Below are 20,396 nucleotides of genomic sequence, written 5' to 3' on the forward strand. Positions count from 1 at the left end.
ATCTGTTTTATTAAATTCAATAATTCAGATAATTTTCCTTACAGTACACTGTTGTCATTTGACTTCATTTTTATCACTTTATAATCAGAGGCAGAATTCAGCCATTGCTTAACCTTCTTGTCAGTAATCATATAGTATTACTTTAACAAAAAAGTGGCTAATGTAAATACTAACACATCATATTTCACTGCATGTAACAAAATCACTTAAATTTAAATTAAATTAAAACCTTAACTACATTGGGTTTTTTTTTTTTTTCTTTCTTGAATTGTGCTCTATTCCAAAATTTAACCGCATGTGTTGAAACCCAACAAAAGAGCCCTGAGGATAGTGAAGAGCCACTTGACCTTCACAAAGTGGGATTATGTCCCTCCCAGTCGCTACCGACAGTTCCTAGGTACCATCTCAAGACAACTACAGCGATCAGAAATGAAACCTCTGTGTAACAGGTGATAAACCAGCGCCATTTACGTTACACACTTTGTGTGGAGCTCCCATTGTACTGCTGTAGTCAAGTCTCATCTTTATAGAGAGAAACTTAATCTGTGCCCATGGAACCTGCCTGCACATGGATACCGATGTTGTGTAGCAGGGACAAGTGGTCTAAACCTTACTGCAGGTAACTATGGAATATAAATACCTCCATGGTGACAATGTTTATTTGTTTCTTAAGACACCCAATAATCCCTCTTTTGTTTAATACTTGCTTCAGCTCTATATTCAGGGTTATCAGCAAATGATACTAGAAACAGCCTAAGTGCATTTGTTACGTAGGAACAGCTAAACCTGTGTAAATTGAAAATTATCTACCTATAATTTAATGAGGGTGGGGACACACACAATTATTTATAATTTAGGGCAGTAGTGTTTGGTTATGTCTGCAGGCCATGCTGCATGTGGGCAGCTGACTGAGGGGAAGTTTTGCCAATTCTCCTCTGTCACAGAATCTCAGCCTTCATCCCGCCAACAAATGTTATTCAGTATTAAAACCAGTCAAAACATTAAGCTGAATCTGGGCTATTATTTCTTATAGCAAACTGTCCTGGGTTGCAGTGTATTCTATTACCAACCTCATGAGCTGTGGAAATCAGGTGGGGCAGTGTTTCCTTGCCTCCCCCCACCCTCCTCCAGACTATCTTTCTGCTAATGGCCCATCAATGCCATGCAGCATGACTCATTATCCCATTGTGAGATGCTCCACCCAGAGGGAGAAAACCAGCATTCCATCCTGGATATAACCTGAGATTCTGAATACCAGAGGCCTCTCTTTTCCACTGGATTTCCAGAGGACAGGAGCTGCTTAGCCACCACTGGACTTTTCTGAGGAAGAGCAGATCTTTTTTTTTTTTTTTCCCTCTACGGGATCACTACTTCGGGGGGACTGCAGCCACCATTCTACCAGACTGCTACCACCGCCCTGATTAACAGGGTGTCAGGTTGTATCCTGACTCTGTTAGTTTAACCCAGTGTTATCTGCCTTTATAATTTTTTTAAAATTATTATTATTAAATTGTTATTCTGACTTGGTGTCTCCCACTAGTTTGTTTTCAAACTAGCACACAAACTTAAAAGAATACAACTGTGAAACACACATTGCAGTTAATTTTATTTCTAAGGATTTTTTTTTTCATAATGGTATAACCAAATGCAGAAGCAATGCTTTCAGTCGCGGAAATGCAGAACAAATTACTTGCCTTTGGTCTTCAAATACAATAAAAATCAATGGTAGTTCAAAATATATTGTTGCTTTTAATCAGTACCTTTCTATATCTTTAGTGTCATCTTGTATTATTTCACCTCAATACCTAATTCCTGTACATAATTCTGTGGCTTGCTCTTAAAAATTAAACCCATTTTTTTCCCCTTGTCACTTCATGGCTAAAGAACCATGAGTATATACAAACCTCTGTATTTTTTCAGTCATATCAATTTGATGTAAGAGAAGAACTCTCTCCACATATATTTGTGTGTGCACCATGCAACAGATTTGGTCCCAGTGAAACCCAGTGACATTCCTTGTTGGCTCATTTCAGAGACATCACTCAGTAATCTGTCATTTTTTCTTGAAATTCTGTCAAGAAAGTGTTTTCCTGCCAAAAAGATTTTTCCCTGAAGCAGGAGACAGAACACATCGTGAAAGCTGCACAGACTCACTAGCTGTGAAATAATTTGAACGGTTGTTAAATAGGACGAAGAGATCACCCTCGCATAAACAAGGGTTGTTGCACAATATGCTCAGGTACAGTGTCCCTAGTGATCGTTTTCAGATTTGCACTTCTGCAGATGAAGTATTAGTTGCTAAGATTCCAGCTCCCATTTATTTTGGTGGGAATTGAGAATTTTTGGTCTGGCTAAAGTTCCATTCTCTGAAGGCTGTGATAAGCAGACATAAACACATACAGAAACTGTCATACCATTCTGATATCTATATTTGCCTGCAGTATCAGTTTGCTTTCAGAGGAGTCTTGACAAGATTATAAAATCACAAGTAGGATAGAGCATGAAATAATTCTGCTTTGGTTCTTTGAATCATCAGTCTGTTTGAACAACTTTGCATGAGTATCATTTGTCTTACCAGTAGAAAGACTTTTCTAGTAATAGTTACAGTAGAGGTTTTTTTAAAGATGTGTTGCCAAAAGCAAGTGGCTGGAATTTTAATGTGGCTTTGAGTTCAACCTTTTTCCTTTTTTTTCCCTTTCTCTGCTCATTAATGTCCACTTATATTCCTAAGGATCTACCAGGTATTACAGTAGTTTTCACAGGAATCCACTTCATCTGATTTAAGCTTTAGATGGATTCTCTTTCTGGTCAGTTGATTAACATTTAAGTTTCTGCAGCTTGAAATACAGGAACAAGAAAGTCCTTAGTCAGGCTGACTAACCCTAGAACTATACAGCTCCAACAGGGAGTGCAAGCACTGTAAGGAAGAGCCCGGGGAAGCTTGTCGTAGGAAGAGTGGACAAGCTCATGTGTGCACAGCTCAAGGCTCAGGGACCTTGAGACTACCTGGTCATATTAATAATTGGATGCACAGAGTGAACAAGGCATATCTGTGTATATATCTTGGTTTAAATGTCAGCCTATGTTTCCACTGATGAAACAGTCACGTTTCTCACCCTTGGGATCCCTGTTAAATATTTCTCCAAACATCTGCAAAGACATTTCTCATGGCTGTTGGGTAGAATGACTGAAATTCTCTTGGCATATGCAACTTCCATAAGGGAAATATTACTGGCTCAAAATCTCCCATTTTCAATTGCAATGCATCTCCATTTACATTTCACACAGGTCCTCAGGATGGTCTTTATGATCCAATAGCTGTTAAGGCATTACTGCTGCACATTCAGCTTTCATTTCTTCAGCCAAGGAGGAAACTGAAGGAACATGTGGACTCACCGAACCATTACCCTCCTATAATCCTTTATGCAGAGGGCAGACAGAGAAGTAAATGGTTACACTGAAAAAATATCATCTTGCAACAGTAAGCCATGCTATTCATTAATGTGAACATATGGAGCCCACACTGTGAAGTAACAAGCATCTACTAAATAACCTGCTCCACCAAGCATATGTAATTTGATACGCAACACTGTAAAAGACCTAAAAGGGTTTCGCTGTAGTCCACCTGCCTGTGACTGCAGAGATCAGGTCATTTCCTACCCCTATTCAGACTGCAGGAGAACAAACTACCTCGGGATACAAAAGCAAAATTATTTGAAACATTTGGCTACAGTGGCACTGGATAGTCTTCTGAGGAAAAAGATGGATGCTATGTTGACATAAGGTCAATATGACAACCACAGCCGAAAAAACAAGAAAGCTGGAGTACCAATGCACTTGGGCAATGTGTGACAGGATCACACAGCAGGGCTAGGGCTTTTAACATGGCCACCACTGGCTCTTCTGTGCCTTTATTTCACACCTCCAGCAGCACAGCATGGTTACTGTCACGTACCCACCCTGGTCAGGTGCAGACCTGTACTCACCCCCCCACCATGGCAGGAAAAGTTAGGGGGTCCTCTGGTTGGCAGACAAGGCCACAAGCCAACAAATCACCTCGTTTGAGAGAAGTTTCTAGAACACTGACCACATATAACCACAGCTCAGATCCAACCAGGCTATAAAACGGGGCCCCTGCCAGAGTGCCCTTTGAGTCTTTCTCCTGGGAGCAGCAGGTCTGTGAGGGGAAACTTTCGCCTTGGGTCTGGGAAAGGAAACTTCCTGGGACTGAGCACCCACACCTCCCCTTGGTGAGCAAATACTCCTCTGGATATCCCTGATGGGTCCTTGCCCCCTTGGGTAAGCGTTTACACCTTCTGGGTACCCTCGGTGCAGCATACACATGCTTTGGAGTGTGGCACCATGCTCCGGTATCCTTGCACAGTAGTAACTTCCCCAACAGGTACATCGAACCAAGAGTTTGTTAGATGTTACTGGAGGAGTTTTAGTTATCCCCATCAGCTCAGTGGTTTCAGCTGAGATGTGGTGACAAATCAGTTTGTTCACGTTTATTATCTGCATGAAGGTTCTTCAGTATACCTCTGTAAGACAGCTTCAGTCTTTTCTTCAACAGGTTTTCCCATTCCTGTGATGGGACATAAAATACTTTTCTCATGGTATTCTAACATTGTTATTACTTATATTTTTATGTACAAAATGTAGAATTGATGTTTTAAAAAAAACTTCTACCAAAAAAAAAATTCAATGCTTAGGTTTACTGAAATATTAAAAATGTGAAAGCACCATCAAAGCATTTTCTTCTAATTTTAGGGAACTGCCCCACCAGAAAACAGCGTTGGAGTTTTTGGTTATATACAGATGGTGCAAGATGTTTTCCCTCCACCCGTGGGAGAGGTTTTACACCCACTCCCTCAAACAGCTTTCACTCAACGAGAGGTAAGAACTATGCTTCTGATAGTTTTAATGAGGTACTGTAAACATAATTTAAGCATTTTTATTACCTGTGGTAACTTTCTGTAGGCAAAATTATCCTAACTGTTCCTTTAGTCATGTATCATATTCCCACCAGAATCTTGTTTACACTAGCACAAAATGTGTTTCCTGTGCAGTATCCCTTCAGCTGTATCCCACCACTACATGAAATTGTTTGGTTTTGACCTCTAATAGAAGCTGTGGGGAAAAAATACAACGTACTGCAGGTAAAGCAAATGTTAATTCTGTCTTTTGCCAGTTAAAATTAATTGTATTTCTGGATTAACTGAATGGAGGAAGAAAAGAGGAATGCATTAACATTGCCCACTCCCCTGGACGCCCTGAGGACCCAGGGTACCATCACCTCCAGGCTTACCCATGCACTGTAACAGCAGTCACCTACCACATGAGCAAGGACAAAGGCAGGCGCCCGGCTGTGCCAGCTACATGACTGGCAATTTTCAGACACATTTAATGAGTATTTCATTCCTCTGAAACCATCATATATTTCCAGTAAAGATAATCACTTTTTCCTAACTTAGTAACAACTGAAGTTACTATCCACTGAGGTTTTTGAGCCTGCTTTTCCTTCCTCTGACATGAAAAACTTGTTAGTGCTTTGATTTTCTGCAGTCCAGGCAGACAAGCAAAAGTCGCTGACAGAGAGAGAGATGATTCAAAGAACAAATATGCTCTCCGGCTGATCGTGGGTCGGTAAACTTTTGCACAAAGAGAAGCAGAAAAGGAGAAGTGGAGATCTTTTAAGTGGAGAGACCTCCTTTTCTTAAATGCCCAGACAGGCCAAGAGAAGCACCATACATGAGCTTGTAAACACTCAACCCACAACCACAGATACAAAAGGAACTCCAGCAAACTTGCATCTTTACTTTGTAAGATAAATCAAATGTAATTTTTTTCAGATACCACCAAAGAAAAATAAATGCACTACTTCATTTTAAGCAAAAGCTTTATTTTAACTTAGAGGCTTGTTTGTATTAAAAACAATTACTTCAAAATCAAATTCACATAAAACTCAGCGTGTAAATAAATCGAAGTTATCATTGGTCAAGATCCGTTTCTGAAAGACAAAGGCTCTGAATTATGTTTTAACAACCTTGTGTGGCAACAGATAAAACTGGGATAGAAGTAGCATCTCCTAGTTCACAGGTTGAAGAGTTAAACTGTCTCCCCCTTCAGTAGATTTTAAAACATCAACTGCAAATTAGTGCAGCAAAATGATTGCTCTATTTCCCACTAATCCATGGAGCAACCGCTGAAAAAAGTATCCCAATTTAATCTCTGCTACACAGGGTACGTGCTCTCCAGTGTTGTTACTGATGCAGGCACTGCTATTTTCTTTCAGGAATCAAAGTACTTGTCTTAAAACATTTTCCTTACAACACCAACATATAGATTTTCAGAGGAGAATGCCACAATCAAGCTACATTATATACACTTCAAATGTACAGTTAACTTTAAAAAAATGCCCGTGTACAAAATAGACTGTTCTTTTATTTAAAAAGCTATGTGCTAGATTTCAATTACATCAACATTCTAAAAGAACTGAAAATAACTGATGAAGAATAGTAACATTCCGAGTTATTAGGAACCTTCCTGCAGCAAGCAGAGAGGTACCTGCTCTGTATTTAAGATTCTAATAAGCTTTTTTGGGCAACTTGTGCTATAAACCTCAGCTATGAAGTATGTGAAAAGCTCTCAGTTGTGATGACAGAATAAAAGCTAGTTAATTAATGCAAGATTATTTCAGTAAAATACAGAATTATTCTACTTCTGAAGTAAATACTGCAAGGGCATCTGATTTACAGCCAGTTAGACAAAGAATACAACTACTGACTAGAACACATATATTAGTTAAAAAACCAAATATATACAAAAATATATTAGAAAGTGGTTGAGTTTAACCACAGGCTCATGTAAAAAATGTTGTTTTAAATAGCAATAGCAAAAAAATAGCTGTTTTCTCTATCTGCAACAGTACAAAAGGCAAAACCTACATATGAGGTAGCAATGCCAAATTAAGAAACACACTTTGGATTGAGGAGTATTTCCAAAATTTTCATAGCATATCTGTCAATACAAATATTTAAACGAATACTTCAATTGTTTCAAGAATTAATACATTAATTTACAAAAACCTTATTCAATGAACATTTTTTTTAAAAATTACTGGAAATTGATTTAGTCACAGATTTCTTCCATTTCTAAAAAGCTATCGCATTTTCAAATCCAAACACTGTACAGCAAAAACGTGAAGGTTTTATCATACACACTCAGCAAACACTATGGTACATTAAGACACAATTTACAAAGATCAGAATAAGCCAACTGTGGTCATTTTATTCTTTTCTGTCAAATACACATAAACTGCACCTTTTTCTACCCCATGTTCAATGTCAGATGCAGGATTAAGGTTCACAACTCATTCCACAGCTCTGCTCACAGCTGAAACAAGTGTTTGTATCATCTACCTTCAGGAGTCTGAGCCAGAAGCGTGGTTTCACTCTAGGGTGAGAAGCACAGCCAGGTGGCAGCTCAGAGTCCCCCTTGGTCTGTGCCAAAACTGCCTCAAGAAGGTGGGGACAGGATGGGAGTTATGCTCCTTCACTTTTCCTTCTGATCCCATCCCTTTGTCCGTCCTGCAGGTGCAGGGCAGGATGGGCAGCCTGAGCCTCCCTGACCAAAAGAATCTCATTAATGAAAAGCCAGGAGGGGGACAACCACCCAGCTGAACTGTGCCAGCTCTGGGCCCAAGGCTGCAGGGCACTGCCAGCACCACAGGGCCCTTTTGTGGGTCAAATCTTCTGCTTCCAGCTCCACTGACCAAAAAAACCCTGCTGCTCCTCCAATTCAGACAACTGAGTCAGACATCTGAAGTTAGATGGTACAAGTAACACCAAAAAAATGAACTGGATGGAATTGTTGGATTTACTGTATTAAGAAAATAATATACTTTACATCACAGTGCTTAATTAAATGCAATTAAAAAAATGTAAACTCAGGATAAAGTTGAACTTGAAAAATTAGGGCTCCAAGACTTTTTAAAATTCACAATTTTTTAAAAAATTGAAGTCACAGACAGTCAGTTCACATAACTCACATATTTAATATTAGCTGTAAATACCTGTTGATGCATTCCATTGTTTGGTCACTTTTTTTTTTAAAAAAGCCTAAGTAACAAATAGACCAAGTGCAAAGGTGAGAGGTATATTTTTATTTGCAAAGAAACTAACTTTAGAAGTAATTTGCAAATCAGGCATCTAGACTGCTTTAGTAGATGTAAGGAAATATGCGGTATGGTACACGCTGACAATACCTTTCCCATGCCAAGCCATATTTTTGCTTACAATGATGTTCATCACGAGCTTCTCGATGAACAAGCAAGCAGATGAAATATATCACGTAGAAATATGGTAAAATGTGATTAAAACCTGTAGAACAAAGTGAGAAAGTCACTTTAGATAGAGAAAAAAAAATCCAGAAATGTTAGCTATTAACATCTACTAAAAGGGCGATATATACTTGTTATGGATTGAAGCATCTTGTATTGTAAAGCATCAAATATGCAATAGAATAGTACAAAAAATGTGTGATATGTTTACATGCAGATAGGAAGAAATCACAAAAAAAAACAAAACAAAAAAATCCTTAAAACTCAGAGTCTCGAAATCTACCAGTTTCACTCTCAATGCATGCAAAGCTGGTACATAAAGTTTTAAGTCCTTTAGCTATCAAAACCAGAGAAATAGTTAAACCTCCGCAGCACAAGTTGCCCCACACAAGCCCCACAAGGTCTTCTCTATTTTGGCTGTAGATGGTAACTGTAGCTTTGCTCAGCACAGTGCTTGACTTGTGGATGAAAAACTGACTATGAGGCAGCAGCATGCACTCAACAGCCCAGAAAGCCAACCATATCCTGGGCTGCATATCAAGGAAGTGTGGCCAGCAGGTTGAGGGAGATGATTCTCCCCCTCTACTCAGCTCTCATGAGATCCCACCTGCAGTGCTGTGTCCAGCTCTGGGGCCCCCAACATCAGAAGGGCATGGACCTGTTGGAGTGGATCCAGAGGAGGGCACAAAGATGATCAGGGAGCTGGAGCACCTCCCTTATGGGGACAGGCTGAGAGAGATGGGGTTGTTCAGCCTGGGGAAGAGAAGGCTCCAGGGAGGCCTTACTGCAGTTTTTCAGTAATTTAAGGAAGCTTATAAGAAAGATAGGGACAGACCATATAGGGCCTGTAGCAACAGGACAAAGGCTAATGGTTATAAACTAAAAGAGGGTAGATTCAGACTAGATAGAAGGAAGACATTTTTTTACAAGGGTGGTGAAACACTGGCACAGGTTGTCCGGAGAGGTGGTAGATGCCCATTTCCTGGAAACATCCAAGGTGTGGTTGTACAGGGCTCTGATCAACCTGATCTAGTTGAAGAAGTCCCTGCTCACTGCAGGGGGGCTGGACTGGATGACCTTTAAAGGTCCCTTCCAACCTAAACCATTCTATGATTCTGTGATCTACTCCCACCCATCCTCACTCCACACACAGCTATTAAAGTGCCAACAGAAGATTCGAGTCCCACATTTTCACAGGATCTTCCAGGATACGGTCCAAAATGCATACACTAATCTAGTATTGTCTACTTTCAATTCAAATTCAAAATAAAATTAACCCCTGGAGGAGAACCTGAACCCCAGCATCCTCTCTCAGCTGATGCTCCTGGTCAGGGCATTAAGCACTTGGTGACAAAGTCCCACTTAGCCAACACTCTGTGTCCCACAGTCTGCAAAAGCCAGACTGTGCCACAGAGTGTAGAGCAGCTCAGTCTCAGAATGTGTGTCATGCTCATTTTTGAGCTTTTACAGAAGAGAAACTCCTTCAGGCAAGGGAGGAGCCCCAAACCATTTTTTAGACTTGAATGAGAGGGGCAGGACTACCATGATCCCATGTATTTTCTGAAACTCTCACTGCTCTTCCTAAGCAAAACACCACTGGACAAAAAAGGCTCCCTAATTTCTTCCAAATGTAAACTTCATGAAAACTGGTAATTATTTGTTAACAAAAACTTTGAAACAGAATTCCACTCCTTTGCATTTGATGACTTTTTTTTTTTTGAAACGTATTTTGCTTAAAGTCCATCCCTGTATGTGGGAGTCTCTCTCCAAGCAAACTCCCACTTTTTGGGAACTCCCTTTGAAAACCTCATAGCACAGCCACTAGCCTAAGAAATATAAGGAACAACTTATTAGCAAGCAACCCCCATTGCTACTGAATGATGAAGTGTCAGAAAGAAGAGTCAAATCTATAGTGAGCTATAAAGGATGAGATGTAAGAGAAAACAGGTGCTGCATTAAGCTTACAACGCAGAAAGTTGCCATTCAATTAATTACAGGTTTTAGTACTTCAAATAATTATCACTTCGCATTCCAAATCCAGTCAGATGTCAAAATATACAAGCATTTTTGATAAAATCCACTTTAGTTTCAGGAACTTACCACACGGTAGGGACCATGCGAGAGCCATGATGATGTCACCAAGATAATTAGGGTGACGAACAAAACCCCACCAACCCGTGACAAGAAGCCCTTTTCCAGTTGCAGTGGGTATAAATTTCAGATCTGTGAATGGAGTATTGTAGTCAGTACAACAATTGAAATGTGGATTTAAAAAGCACAAAGAGACATTGTATAGCAATTGAACAAATAAAAAAAATGCACTTACAGGCCAATTTGGGATCTGCCGGATTCCTTCGGAAATTATTTTTCTGAGAATTTGCACAACGGAATACATAATATCCAATACCTGAAAAAAGATATTAATTTATTTTGTATTTTCAGTATTTTCCAGTTTCCTTCAACAAAAGCACTCATGTGCTCTCTGCCACTCTTATTACCTTATTACCTCAAAGAGGTAACTGATACTCTCCGGTTCTCAGAGCTCCAACAAGACAGAAATGCTATCGGAAACCTGCGTTCCATACGCTCTTGCACAGTACTGACTTTTATGATTTAGGAGAAGGTTTATTTTCACACTTACTTTTACATTTGTATCTGACTTATAGTTTGTTAATGTTAACACTGAGTTTGCAACACATAAGGTGACATGCTGCCGTTTATAAGATTATAGCTCTATTAGCGGCCCAGTATTTTGTTACAGTGCCTATCCATAAAGTGATGAACTATTTGCAAGTTCACAATATTAAAAGAACCAGACAATGAAGTATTAATTTCAAACCAAGATAATTTCCCCTATCATTTTCACAAGGCAGTTTAAATTTGCTTTTTCTGAGGCTGTACTGAAAAAATGTGATCACAATATATTTTAAAGAAATTTTTTTTTTTAAAAAAAAAGAGAAAAATTAACTGAAAATTTAAAAAAGATGTTGTATTTCTCAGGACTGCACATACTAAGTTGTACACTTGCATATTCTTTCCAAGTGTTTACACTCTTTCTCATTTCTAGAAAAAAAATGTTGTCTTATGTTTACTACTTCGATAAAAAGGACAAACTACAAGGCCATATTGGTGCAAATTTAAGGTCCCCTAAAGATGCAAGATCATTTCTTAAAGCACTTGACAGGTAAAAAGATGTTTTCCACTGACATGAGTTTGTAACTACGGGCATCAGGGAAAGAGATGCAAATCACTAAACAACAAAACCTCTTTTTCCCTAGGTTCAATAAGTCAACTGCTTGTTGGCTATGCTTTCTTATAAAAAAAAGAGTTTGTCACTCAGGCTGACTTTAAAAAGCATCTGCTATGCTTCATTCAAAATGTTTTAAGTCACTTCTGCAATTCCAGACAGCATCCATTTAAAGATGCCTTTCAACAGAAGAATTGTGTCCAGAGCCTCATTTATCCTTCACTTAATAAAATGAGAAATGTTATATTCTTTGTATTAAACAGTAGCCAGACACACGCTTCCACCAGCTGTGGTAATACAGAAAATACAATCCCTGCATCTCAGCTAAAGCTTCACCTCACAACTGAAGGAAACAAAAATCAGCACTGCATTGTTACTACCAGTAACAGTAACTTTTACTATAACTTACAGTTCAGTATAGTAATTGCAGCAGCAACAGGCCAAGAAATCGCAGTAGGATGACCAACTAAATAGAAGGCCTGCAGACTGTAGACAAATGGAACCCACACCAAATCTCCAAACGCTAGCATGAATCCAAATCCATCATGGGTAATATCCATTGTAGTCAAAATAGCTTCCTAGAAACAAGGAGGAAGGAATTTAGAATTTACAAAGCTTCATTCATTTAACATTGGAATTAGAGATGGTAATGTTTTGATATGACTGTCACTTACCTCGTTCCAGAGAGCATCCACCACATACAGAAGCTGAAAGCTGTTCACAAGTATCATTGACAGCGACGGCATGCTTTGATTGTGTACCTTCATTTCAGCCAAGAGCATTGCCAAGTTTATAACAACCTAGTTTAGAAAACATTTCATTAGAAATTTTCCTTGTAAGAGAAAGTGGTCTTTTCTATTACACTATAGGACATTTTAATACAGATGTTTTTAACCAATGTTTAAGTTTAAAAAAACCCAAACACCTATGTCACAAGCCACAGTTTGCAACTAACTACATTTCTGAAGCTGTATTCTGAATGAATAATTTAAGAAGGGTTTTCATTTCCCACAAAGCAAAGAAGCTACAATGTAGAAGTTAAAAAGTGACTAAAAATGCTCATTAAAAATCTGGCAACATGAAACTGTTAAGCGCTTTTCTCCTGCTTAGAAATACATATTGTATCCTTAATACCAATTTTTATATATATTAAATAATCCATTTGTGTAATATTTAGGCAAATAAAATAACTAAGACAACTGACTCACCCAGCCAATTAATCCAGGACGCAACTCACAGAAGTATTTGAGGTCAAAACTGCCAATACGAGGGTTTAATTCATGTCCAGTAAAAAAATCATAAATAAAATAGCCTGCAGATAAGACATAAGTTGTTGTTAGCTGTCACTACACTCCTCCTCATAAAGAAGTTCCCAGTTTCTACTAAAGTTCTCTCATAATAAATAAAAAAATCCTTTAGACTGGAAAGAAAAATGTGACAGTACATGCAAAATACAAAACAAATCCCACATGGTTTATATTATAAGAGGCCCAAACATTTTATTTATTAGGAGGACTACACACTTTAGAACTAGTTACTGTAGGCTCATTTCTCCTTGACACTTGTTCCTTCTTTATTTTCAGCCTGATCCTGAAGCTCGCATCACAGTTTCCATGAACATGATCTTATGGTTATTAATCCTACTTTTCCTCCCACTTCATTGCTCCTCTCTGGGAGCAAGAGTTCCTTTAGCTCTAACAATCACCTCTCCACCAAAAGAGATGGACAAGAAGGAAATACACGGACTACAAGATACCCTGCACCAAGTTAGCAAATAATAAGCACTTTGCAGAACAGTTACTAAATGCTACTATGCCACTTACAGAAGCTACAACCAAAGTTTTCAAAGAAAAAAACAATTTCAGATCATTTACTATTTCCCTTCACACACACACGCTGCACTGACAAAGGAACTGAGGATATTTGAATACTTCATTTTAATACATGAAATGTTCTGTCTATAAACTCCCTTCCTTCATCACCCTATGATCATTTTTAAAAGCAGCTTGTTTAATATTTAATGCTAATCAACTTCTTTGTCCTACAAAAACATATGCATGTAATTGATACTTTCTAGGTAGGCAGTCTCATGACAATCAAAATTTGTTTTCAAAACTCAATTCAACTAACTAGATTTAAAAGTGCACAGCAGAAGTTTACAAACACACCGTAAAATTTCAAGTTCTGTAGCAGACTTCCCACCGCCAAAACATCTAGATTTTTCAGTTTTTCTTTCCATACTGTTTCAGGAAAAGGTCCATAGGCCCCCAGCAAGGGCACTAGGAAGCAAACTAGACAAGTCTCCGGAACAAATGCTCAAAAGGAAGGAACTGTCCTCTCTTCACTAGAGGACCAGACGAGCCAAGATATTTTTGTGTAAGCTATTCAAGATAATTCAACTAAATTTTTAAACATTTTACAGTGAGTGTGAACAAACAATTGCCATTTAACTTGCAAAATGAATTTTACATTGCTAGTAAAATTCACAGTATTATAATAACTAGGTCTAAAGATGGCCTTTAATTCATAAAAATTAAACTGTAGCAAACACTTAGAAAAAAATTATCCAAAATACTTATAACTCACCAGAATTTCCACCTGGTGCTAGCTCTTCCTCAGGTGCCTTCAGGGACCGAATATACAGATAAATGCTCAATGCCATAGAAAAAATTGCACCTGACACTGCAAACTGCATAAAGTGGTCATACAAATAATGAAGTTCAAATTGAAAGTATAATAAAGTTCCAACAGCTGCAGCAGTCAAAATAAAAGCATAAACCCCTAAAGAATGTAAAAGAAAAACATATTAGCCAAAATAAAAAGCATGCTAGTAGAACCTACCCCGAAATGCCTTTCTGAATTTTTATTTCTTCAAAGTTTGTCTATATTCGAATAATGTCTTCACATCCCACGCTCTTTAAGGTCAACATTCTGGCACACGGCAATATATCCAAGATATTCTATCTATGCCCTGAAGTTTCCTGTGCTCCTCATCAAAGGACAAAAGGCAGGAACACTCTGAGCACTCCTACATATTTTACAACAACATAGGATCCAGTTTCAGATTTTAGTGGAAAAATGGACACTGACACTACTACTGTATAATGATAGCAGGTCACAAAATCTTATCTGTGGGACAGCTCAGATAACCTTATTTTCTTCTGAGTTATATTCACATATACCTTGACACAGATAGCAGTAATTAAAGTACTGAAATAAGACAAAACTTTCATACTTTGACTGTATAACATCACATAGAATGGAATAATATCCAAATACAAGCAGGCAGTTCTATACAGCTCTCACCTAAGTTCCTTCCATGAACCCTTTCAGAGGGTCACAGTGGTTGAGGTTAGAAGGGACCTCTGGAGCTCATCTAGTCCAAGGTCCCTGCTAAAGCAGGGCCACCTAGAGCTGGTTGCCCAGGACCCCATCCACAGAGCTTCTGAGTATCTCCAAGGATGGAGACTCCACAAATTCTCTGGGCAATGTGTGCCAGTGCTCAGTTACCCTTACAATAAAAAAGTGTTTCCCAATGTTCAGACGGAAGCTCCTATATTTCAGTTTGTGCCCACTGCCTCTTGTCCTGACACTGGTCATCATCTTTTTTTCAAGCAGGCTTTCAAAGTTGCTTTGAGAATCAGCCTTTGAAGCATCAAGACGACTGCTTCTCTATTTTTTTCCCCCCTTTTTTAAAAAAAAAAAAAAGCTTCCTTTCTAAATCATCCAAATCATGTAGCTTATTTCCTCCCTTCATCAGAACACAGAAAAAAAATTGCAGGACTATGCCCCTACTAAAGACAGAAGTCCAAAACCAAAAAAGTTATGAGGCAGTCTTAATATGACTCACTTCCACAGAATGTAATTCACTCTGCTTCTATGATTTACAGTCCTATTCCCACTTTAACATTGTGCATCTTACCAGACTATGACAAAACTCCACTCATTGTTTTTTAATATAACATTGGGATTCCACTATCACCAGATAGTGTCCTTGAAATGACTAATCAATCAAAGAGGTAGTCTGGAATAACTGCAAGGCAAAGTACACTTTTCTATTTAAGCCTGAAAAAGCAGGACTGCTGAAATACGTTAAATCATGCTCTAAACCTAGATGAGAAATTTGCCTTATTCATAGGAAATGAAATCAGATCTGAATAAGGACTCAGAACTTTCTTTGCCAGGCAAGAATAAGAACATCTTATATCAATTACAACACACTTCTTAAGAGTCTGTAAATCAGAGACATCCAAGATGATCTAGACACAAGGGATCTCTTCAGATCACTCCTGAACATCTCCCCTGAAGCAAAAGTCCTTATTACACAAGCAAGACTAACATTTCCAGTAGGCAACTGCCTGTTTAGCAATTACGTAAAGAATTTGACGGGAGTCACCAGTCACAGCTGGATGCAGACCCGACGTAATGTCTTGCTTTTGGGCCAGTTAGTTTCTGATCATTACTAACCTTCTTCCAAGAAAAGGCTCATCCTATTTTATGGGAGATTTACAACAGATACCTAGTTTGACCACAGAGTTTATCTTTCAACATTTGCATCTTATGGTTCTGAGCACTGCAAACCAGATAGTAGTATCGAATTTGAGAATAAGCAACTGCTTACCATTTATCCGGTACTGCAGTTTCTTTCCATTTGAAAGAGGCAAGCCTTCTACAACCTAGGAAGAATAACATACTGGTGTTTCAACAAAGTACTTTCTGGGGGCACTGGCAGGGGAGGGAAATCAGGCACATCTCTGCCACAAAGACATTGCATCAAGGTATACTTTGGATATCAAAAGAAAAAGGGTAACAGTTTCAAATAAAAACATTAAAAAAAACAATCTCTTCCTAACCAGCCTCAAGAAAGCTGAACAGTTCCTATCACTGTAAACATGCATAGCAATAGAACAAAGTGACTAGACAATATATTTATTGGTGTGCTTTCAGAATCTGCCAGTTTGCTGATTGAGAAGTCAGATGTCTGAAATTCTTCTCTATCAAGCAAATTTTATCCATACTTTGATTTGAACTCCTGTAAGATGTCTTCTGCCTTTTCTACTTTAAGACTGTGAAATGCACAGACATTAAATTCTAAACAAACCATGATATTAAATTTACAGAAATCTGCAGTAGCCATATTCCAGCTTGATATGGAAAACAAACTCATTTGCTTTCAAATTAACTGCATTAAGAACTTACCCTAACTTCCAGCCTAATGCACAAATTAATTATCCATGAAGACCCAGCTGCTACAGAACAGCTTACCTTTCCAACTGGCAGCAAGTAAAACAAAGCTTGAAGGAAAAACCACAGAAGAAAAACACCAAACACCCTAGCTTCCCAAAGACTTTCAAGTGCTGGGAGAGCAGAAGGGAAGTTCAGAAGACTGGGGTCATCCTGTTTGCACATCAACAGCAAGTAGAATACAGTAGCAGGCAGGAAAAATATCAGCATCAAGGTCCCTGTAAACAGGCATCATGCCATATTAGAAGATAAACATAGAAAATAAAAAAATCCCTAGTTTCAATCCCACTAATTAAGCTTGATATTAACTTCAGTAACAAAGCAACGGTTGTCACTATCTATTCCTAAAGCAAGACAGCAGCAATCCCTCAGTGACATAATGGAACACAGAGACATCCTTCTCACTTCTGTACAAGGTCATATAACCAAACTGAAGGATCACATCCACTGCATCCCTTTACCACTCTTCAAAACACTGTATAAAGAACACTTTACTGTTGAGTTCAAAGCACCTAGGTTTTGAAATTGTAGAAAATTCGCTAGTTACTTCTTTAATTTGGAAATACTTAAATCTCACTGTGCAAAGGAAGGCTCAAGATCTTCACTATATTTCACAAAGAGAACCAAGTGTAATAACAGTTCTTTGACTGCCACCAATACCAGTGCAGACTGCATGAAGCACTGTCATTTGATTCTGTATTCTGCAACCAGGGTCCAAAAACCAGTTCTTGACATGACAGTATGATCAATAAGTAGAACCCACAAAAGTACTCATTTTCAACTATTAAAATTTGAAAACATACCAATTCTTCCACCAAACTCGAGATCTTTTGTTTTTGGTGATGCTTTCTCAATTGTTTTTATTGCCTCAAAAATCTTTTGCTCCGAATATATCTCTTCTTTTTTCTTTTCTTCTTTTCTGGGACGCAAGCTGTACTGTTCATGCACACGCTCCATGTCCAGGTCTGGTTTCAACTTCTGCTGTTAATGAATAAAAAGAATTTACCAAAAGATTCCCAGTGCTTTTACCTTGTTTTACTTTGATATTTTTTTTTAGGAGGACATTATTCACTATAAAACACCAATATACAATGCATTCTACTTCTATACAGTACTTTATGTATTTATATGAAGAGACTGCTAAAATGAGAAATGAGTTTTGTGATCACTCAGGTCATGATTACATATCAGCACCAGTTCTAGTACAGGTCATCCATTCCCACCCTCCTCTCCTCCTTTCTGCCATAACTCGGTGCATTAGCTAACAATCAGGACTGAAGAATTGATTTGGCTTAAAAAAAACCCCAAAAAACAAACAAACCCAACTTTTTATGGCCAAACATTCACACTGTAAAAGCATGGGAATGAACCCAAGTAATCAGTGAAGGTTTGATGAAAAATCAAACAAGAAAAATGAATGTTATGAAGCTCTAGTACTCTTCCCTTCTGACAATTTAATCTCACTCTCCCCTGAACTTAGTTAGCTAAACAGTTTTACGGTGCATTCTGTTGCTCCCTGATTGTTGTATTGCCGTTTTCTAAGGATTTCTGAGAAAGTTAAGATAGAATGTGACATAAAACTAAGAGTGAATACAATGTTCATACCTCCAAGATCACACAGGATGTGTCATTTTTTTCTGTACTTTCAGGTTCACCATTGTACCTTCTGGTATTATTCTCACTCGGTTTCTTGTTAAAAGAAAAAACCTAGATTTAGCTTTCTGAAAATAACAGCTGCATTAAGTGTAAGTATATAACAAATAATTAAGAACACTAACTATCTAGGTTTTTTTCAACTGCAACTGCTCCAGTTTTCTCCACAAGAAAACAAGTGAGTTCAATATCCAAAGCATCAGTTCACAAATAAGGGTAGAAAACTCGTTTAAGAAAAGGAAAAGGTTACACTTTTATTTCAAAAAAATTAACAGTGAAATTAATAGAGAGAATACAGCTTCCAAGTTATTTTTAACTCATCATTAGAAACTGCCAAGTACAAAATGTATGTCTATTTAGTAATTTATTAGGAAAACAGGAAATTTCAATGTCTTATATATGACACTGATCTGCAGGACTGAAAGTTTGGGTTTCCATTAAATACCTAAGAAATAAATTCTCTTACAAAAATTCTTTTAATGAGTCTAGCTTACACAACTCTGGGAAGACACAACTGATTTGTTTGTGTTTATTTCAACTTAAGCTTAGTTGAAAAGGACCAGATCATTCCAGCCATACAAAAACCAATAGATCAATCCTTCTCCTCAATTAGAAGCCAGGAGGAAAACACCAAAGATATTTTAACCTTTTTGTCCAAAGTAAAGAGTAGCTGCTGCCTACAAACTACTTAAAATGAACATATGGTCCACAGACTATGCACTAGGTCACACAGCTCAAAGTAGTTCACTGCAAAACAAAACCCACTGCAATTTCAGTGTCAAAAAATTATTTTAGTAGTAGCAATTTAGTAAACTAAACCTATCTATTTAGTTTAGATTGGTCTGGTTTAGTTTAGCTGAAACCTAACTAAAACCCATCTATTTTCAACAGATAAGCAGAAGGTATTTCCAAGTCAAGGGACTGTGTCTCAGACAAGTATCACTTGAAGCTATCTCAAGAGCACAAGAAATTTTGTTTGTCTCTTAATAGAGAAATATCACATCTACTACACTTCAGTTACAGAACACCAGACCCATTTTTAGTACTCAATATAACCTTCACAAAAAGGTCAAGAACAAACATGATAAATTTCAACTAAAAACCCAGGAATTTGATAAACTTACAAATCCTTACAGGAGTTTTTATAATGAAAACTATTCTGCAATACTATCAATCAGCAAGGCCATATGTATATACGTATCTATACATATTCCACACTTGAATTCTGCAGCAATTCTCCTACTGAAGCTTCACATTTTCCATTATTTTCATGAACTGTATACGAAGACAGAACTAATTTTATTTCAAATTCTAGTACCTACCTGCTGTGTATTCGTCAATACATCTTAAAAGTAGGCTAGCTTCCTTTGACCCATTTCACAAGCAGGAGTACACAGCTAACAGTGAATTAACATATTCAAGAATTCACATTTATTTGAATTCTGAGAATTTCACTGTACCACCAAATTCAAATGGAACTTGCCAACATATGTTTAAATTTCAAGAATTTCCTCACAACTTGTTAAGCTAGAAAGCCTATTTTTCAAAGAAAAAAGGCAGTTCTGAGATACACTTTTGCAGGTAATTATGTTGTTCAGGTGTGTTGATTTTGGCTGGGACATTGTTAATTTTCTTAATAGTATCTAGTATGGGACTGTGTTTTGGATTTGTGCTGAAACCAGTGTTGATAATTCAGGGATATTTTCGCTATTGCTGAGCACTGCTTACACAGAGTCAAGGCCTTTTCTGCTTCCCACCCCACCCTGCCAGTGAGCAGCCTGGGGGTGCACAAGGAGCTGGGAGGGGACACAGCCGGGACAGCCGACCCCAACTGACCCCAGGGATGTCCCACACCATATGGCCTCACGCTCAGCACGTAAAGCTGGGGAAAGAAGGAAGGGGGGGGGGGGG

At 38.1% G+C, this 20,396-nt stretch overlaps 1 protein-coding gene across 1 annotated transcript in view; it reads right to left on the minus strand.

The window, feature by feature from the left end:
- Positions 1-8,113: 8,113 nt before the first annotated feature.
- LBR (lamin B receptor) overlaps positions 8,114-20,396 on the minus strand; it is a 22,722-nt gene continuing 10,439 nt past the window's right edge. The window contains exons 4-14 of the mRNA XM_026845094.1: positions 18,438-18,521; positions 17,636-17,813; positions 16,854-17,050; positions 16,210-16,264; positions 14,175-14,369; positions 12,797-12,900; positions 12,263-12,388; positions 11,998-12,166; positions 10,668-10,748; positions 10,442-10,564; positions 8,114-8,381 (exon numbers count right to left, since the gene is read on the minus strand). Coding sequence (XP_026700895.1) covers positions 8,221-8,381; positions 10,442-10,564; positions 10,668-10,748; positions 11,998-12,166; positions 12,263-12,388; positions 12,797-12,900; positions 14,175-14,369; positions 16,210-16,264; positions 16,854-17,050; positions 17,636-17,813; positions 18,438-18,521 — 1,473 coding nt within the window. The 3' untranslated portion in view covers positions 8,114-8,220. The remainder of the gene's footprint in view (positions 8,382-10,441; positions 10,565-10,667; positions 10,749-11,997; positions 12,167-12,262; positions 12,389-12,796; positions 12,901-14,174; positions 14,370-16,209; positions 16,265-16,853; positions 17,051-17,635; positions 17,814-18,437; positions 18,522-20,396) is intronic.

This window comes from Athene cunicularia, assembly GCF_003259725.1.
Source record: "Athene cunicularia isolate RWA chromosome 3 unlocalized genomic scaffold, athCun1 chr3_part1, whole genome shotgun sequence".
Classification (NCBI taxonomy): Eukaryota; Metazoa; Chordata; class Aves; order Strigiformes; family Strigidae; genus Athene; species Athene cunicularia.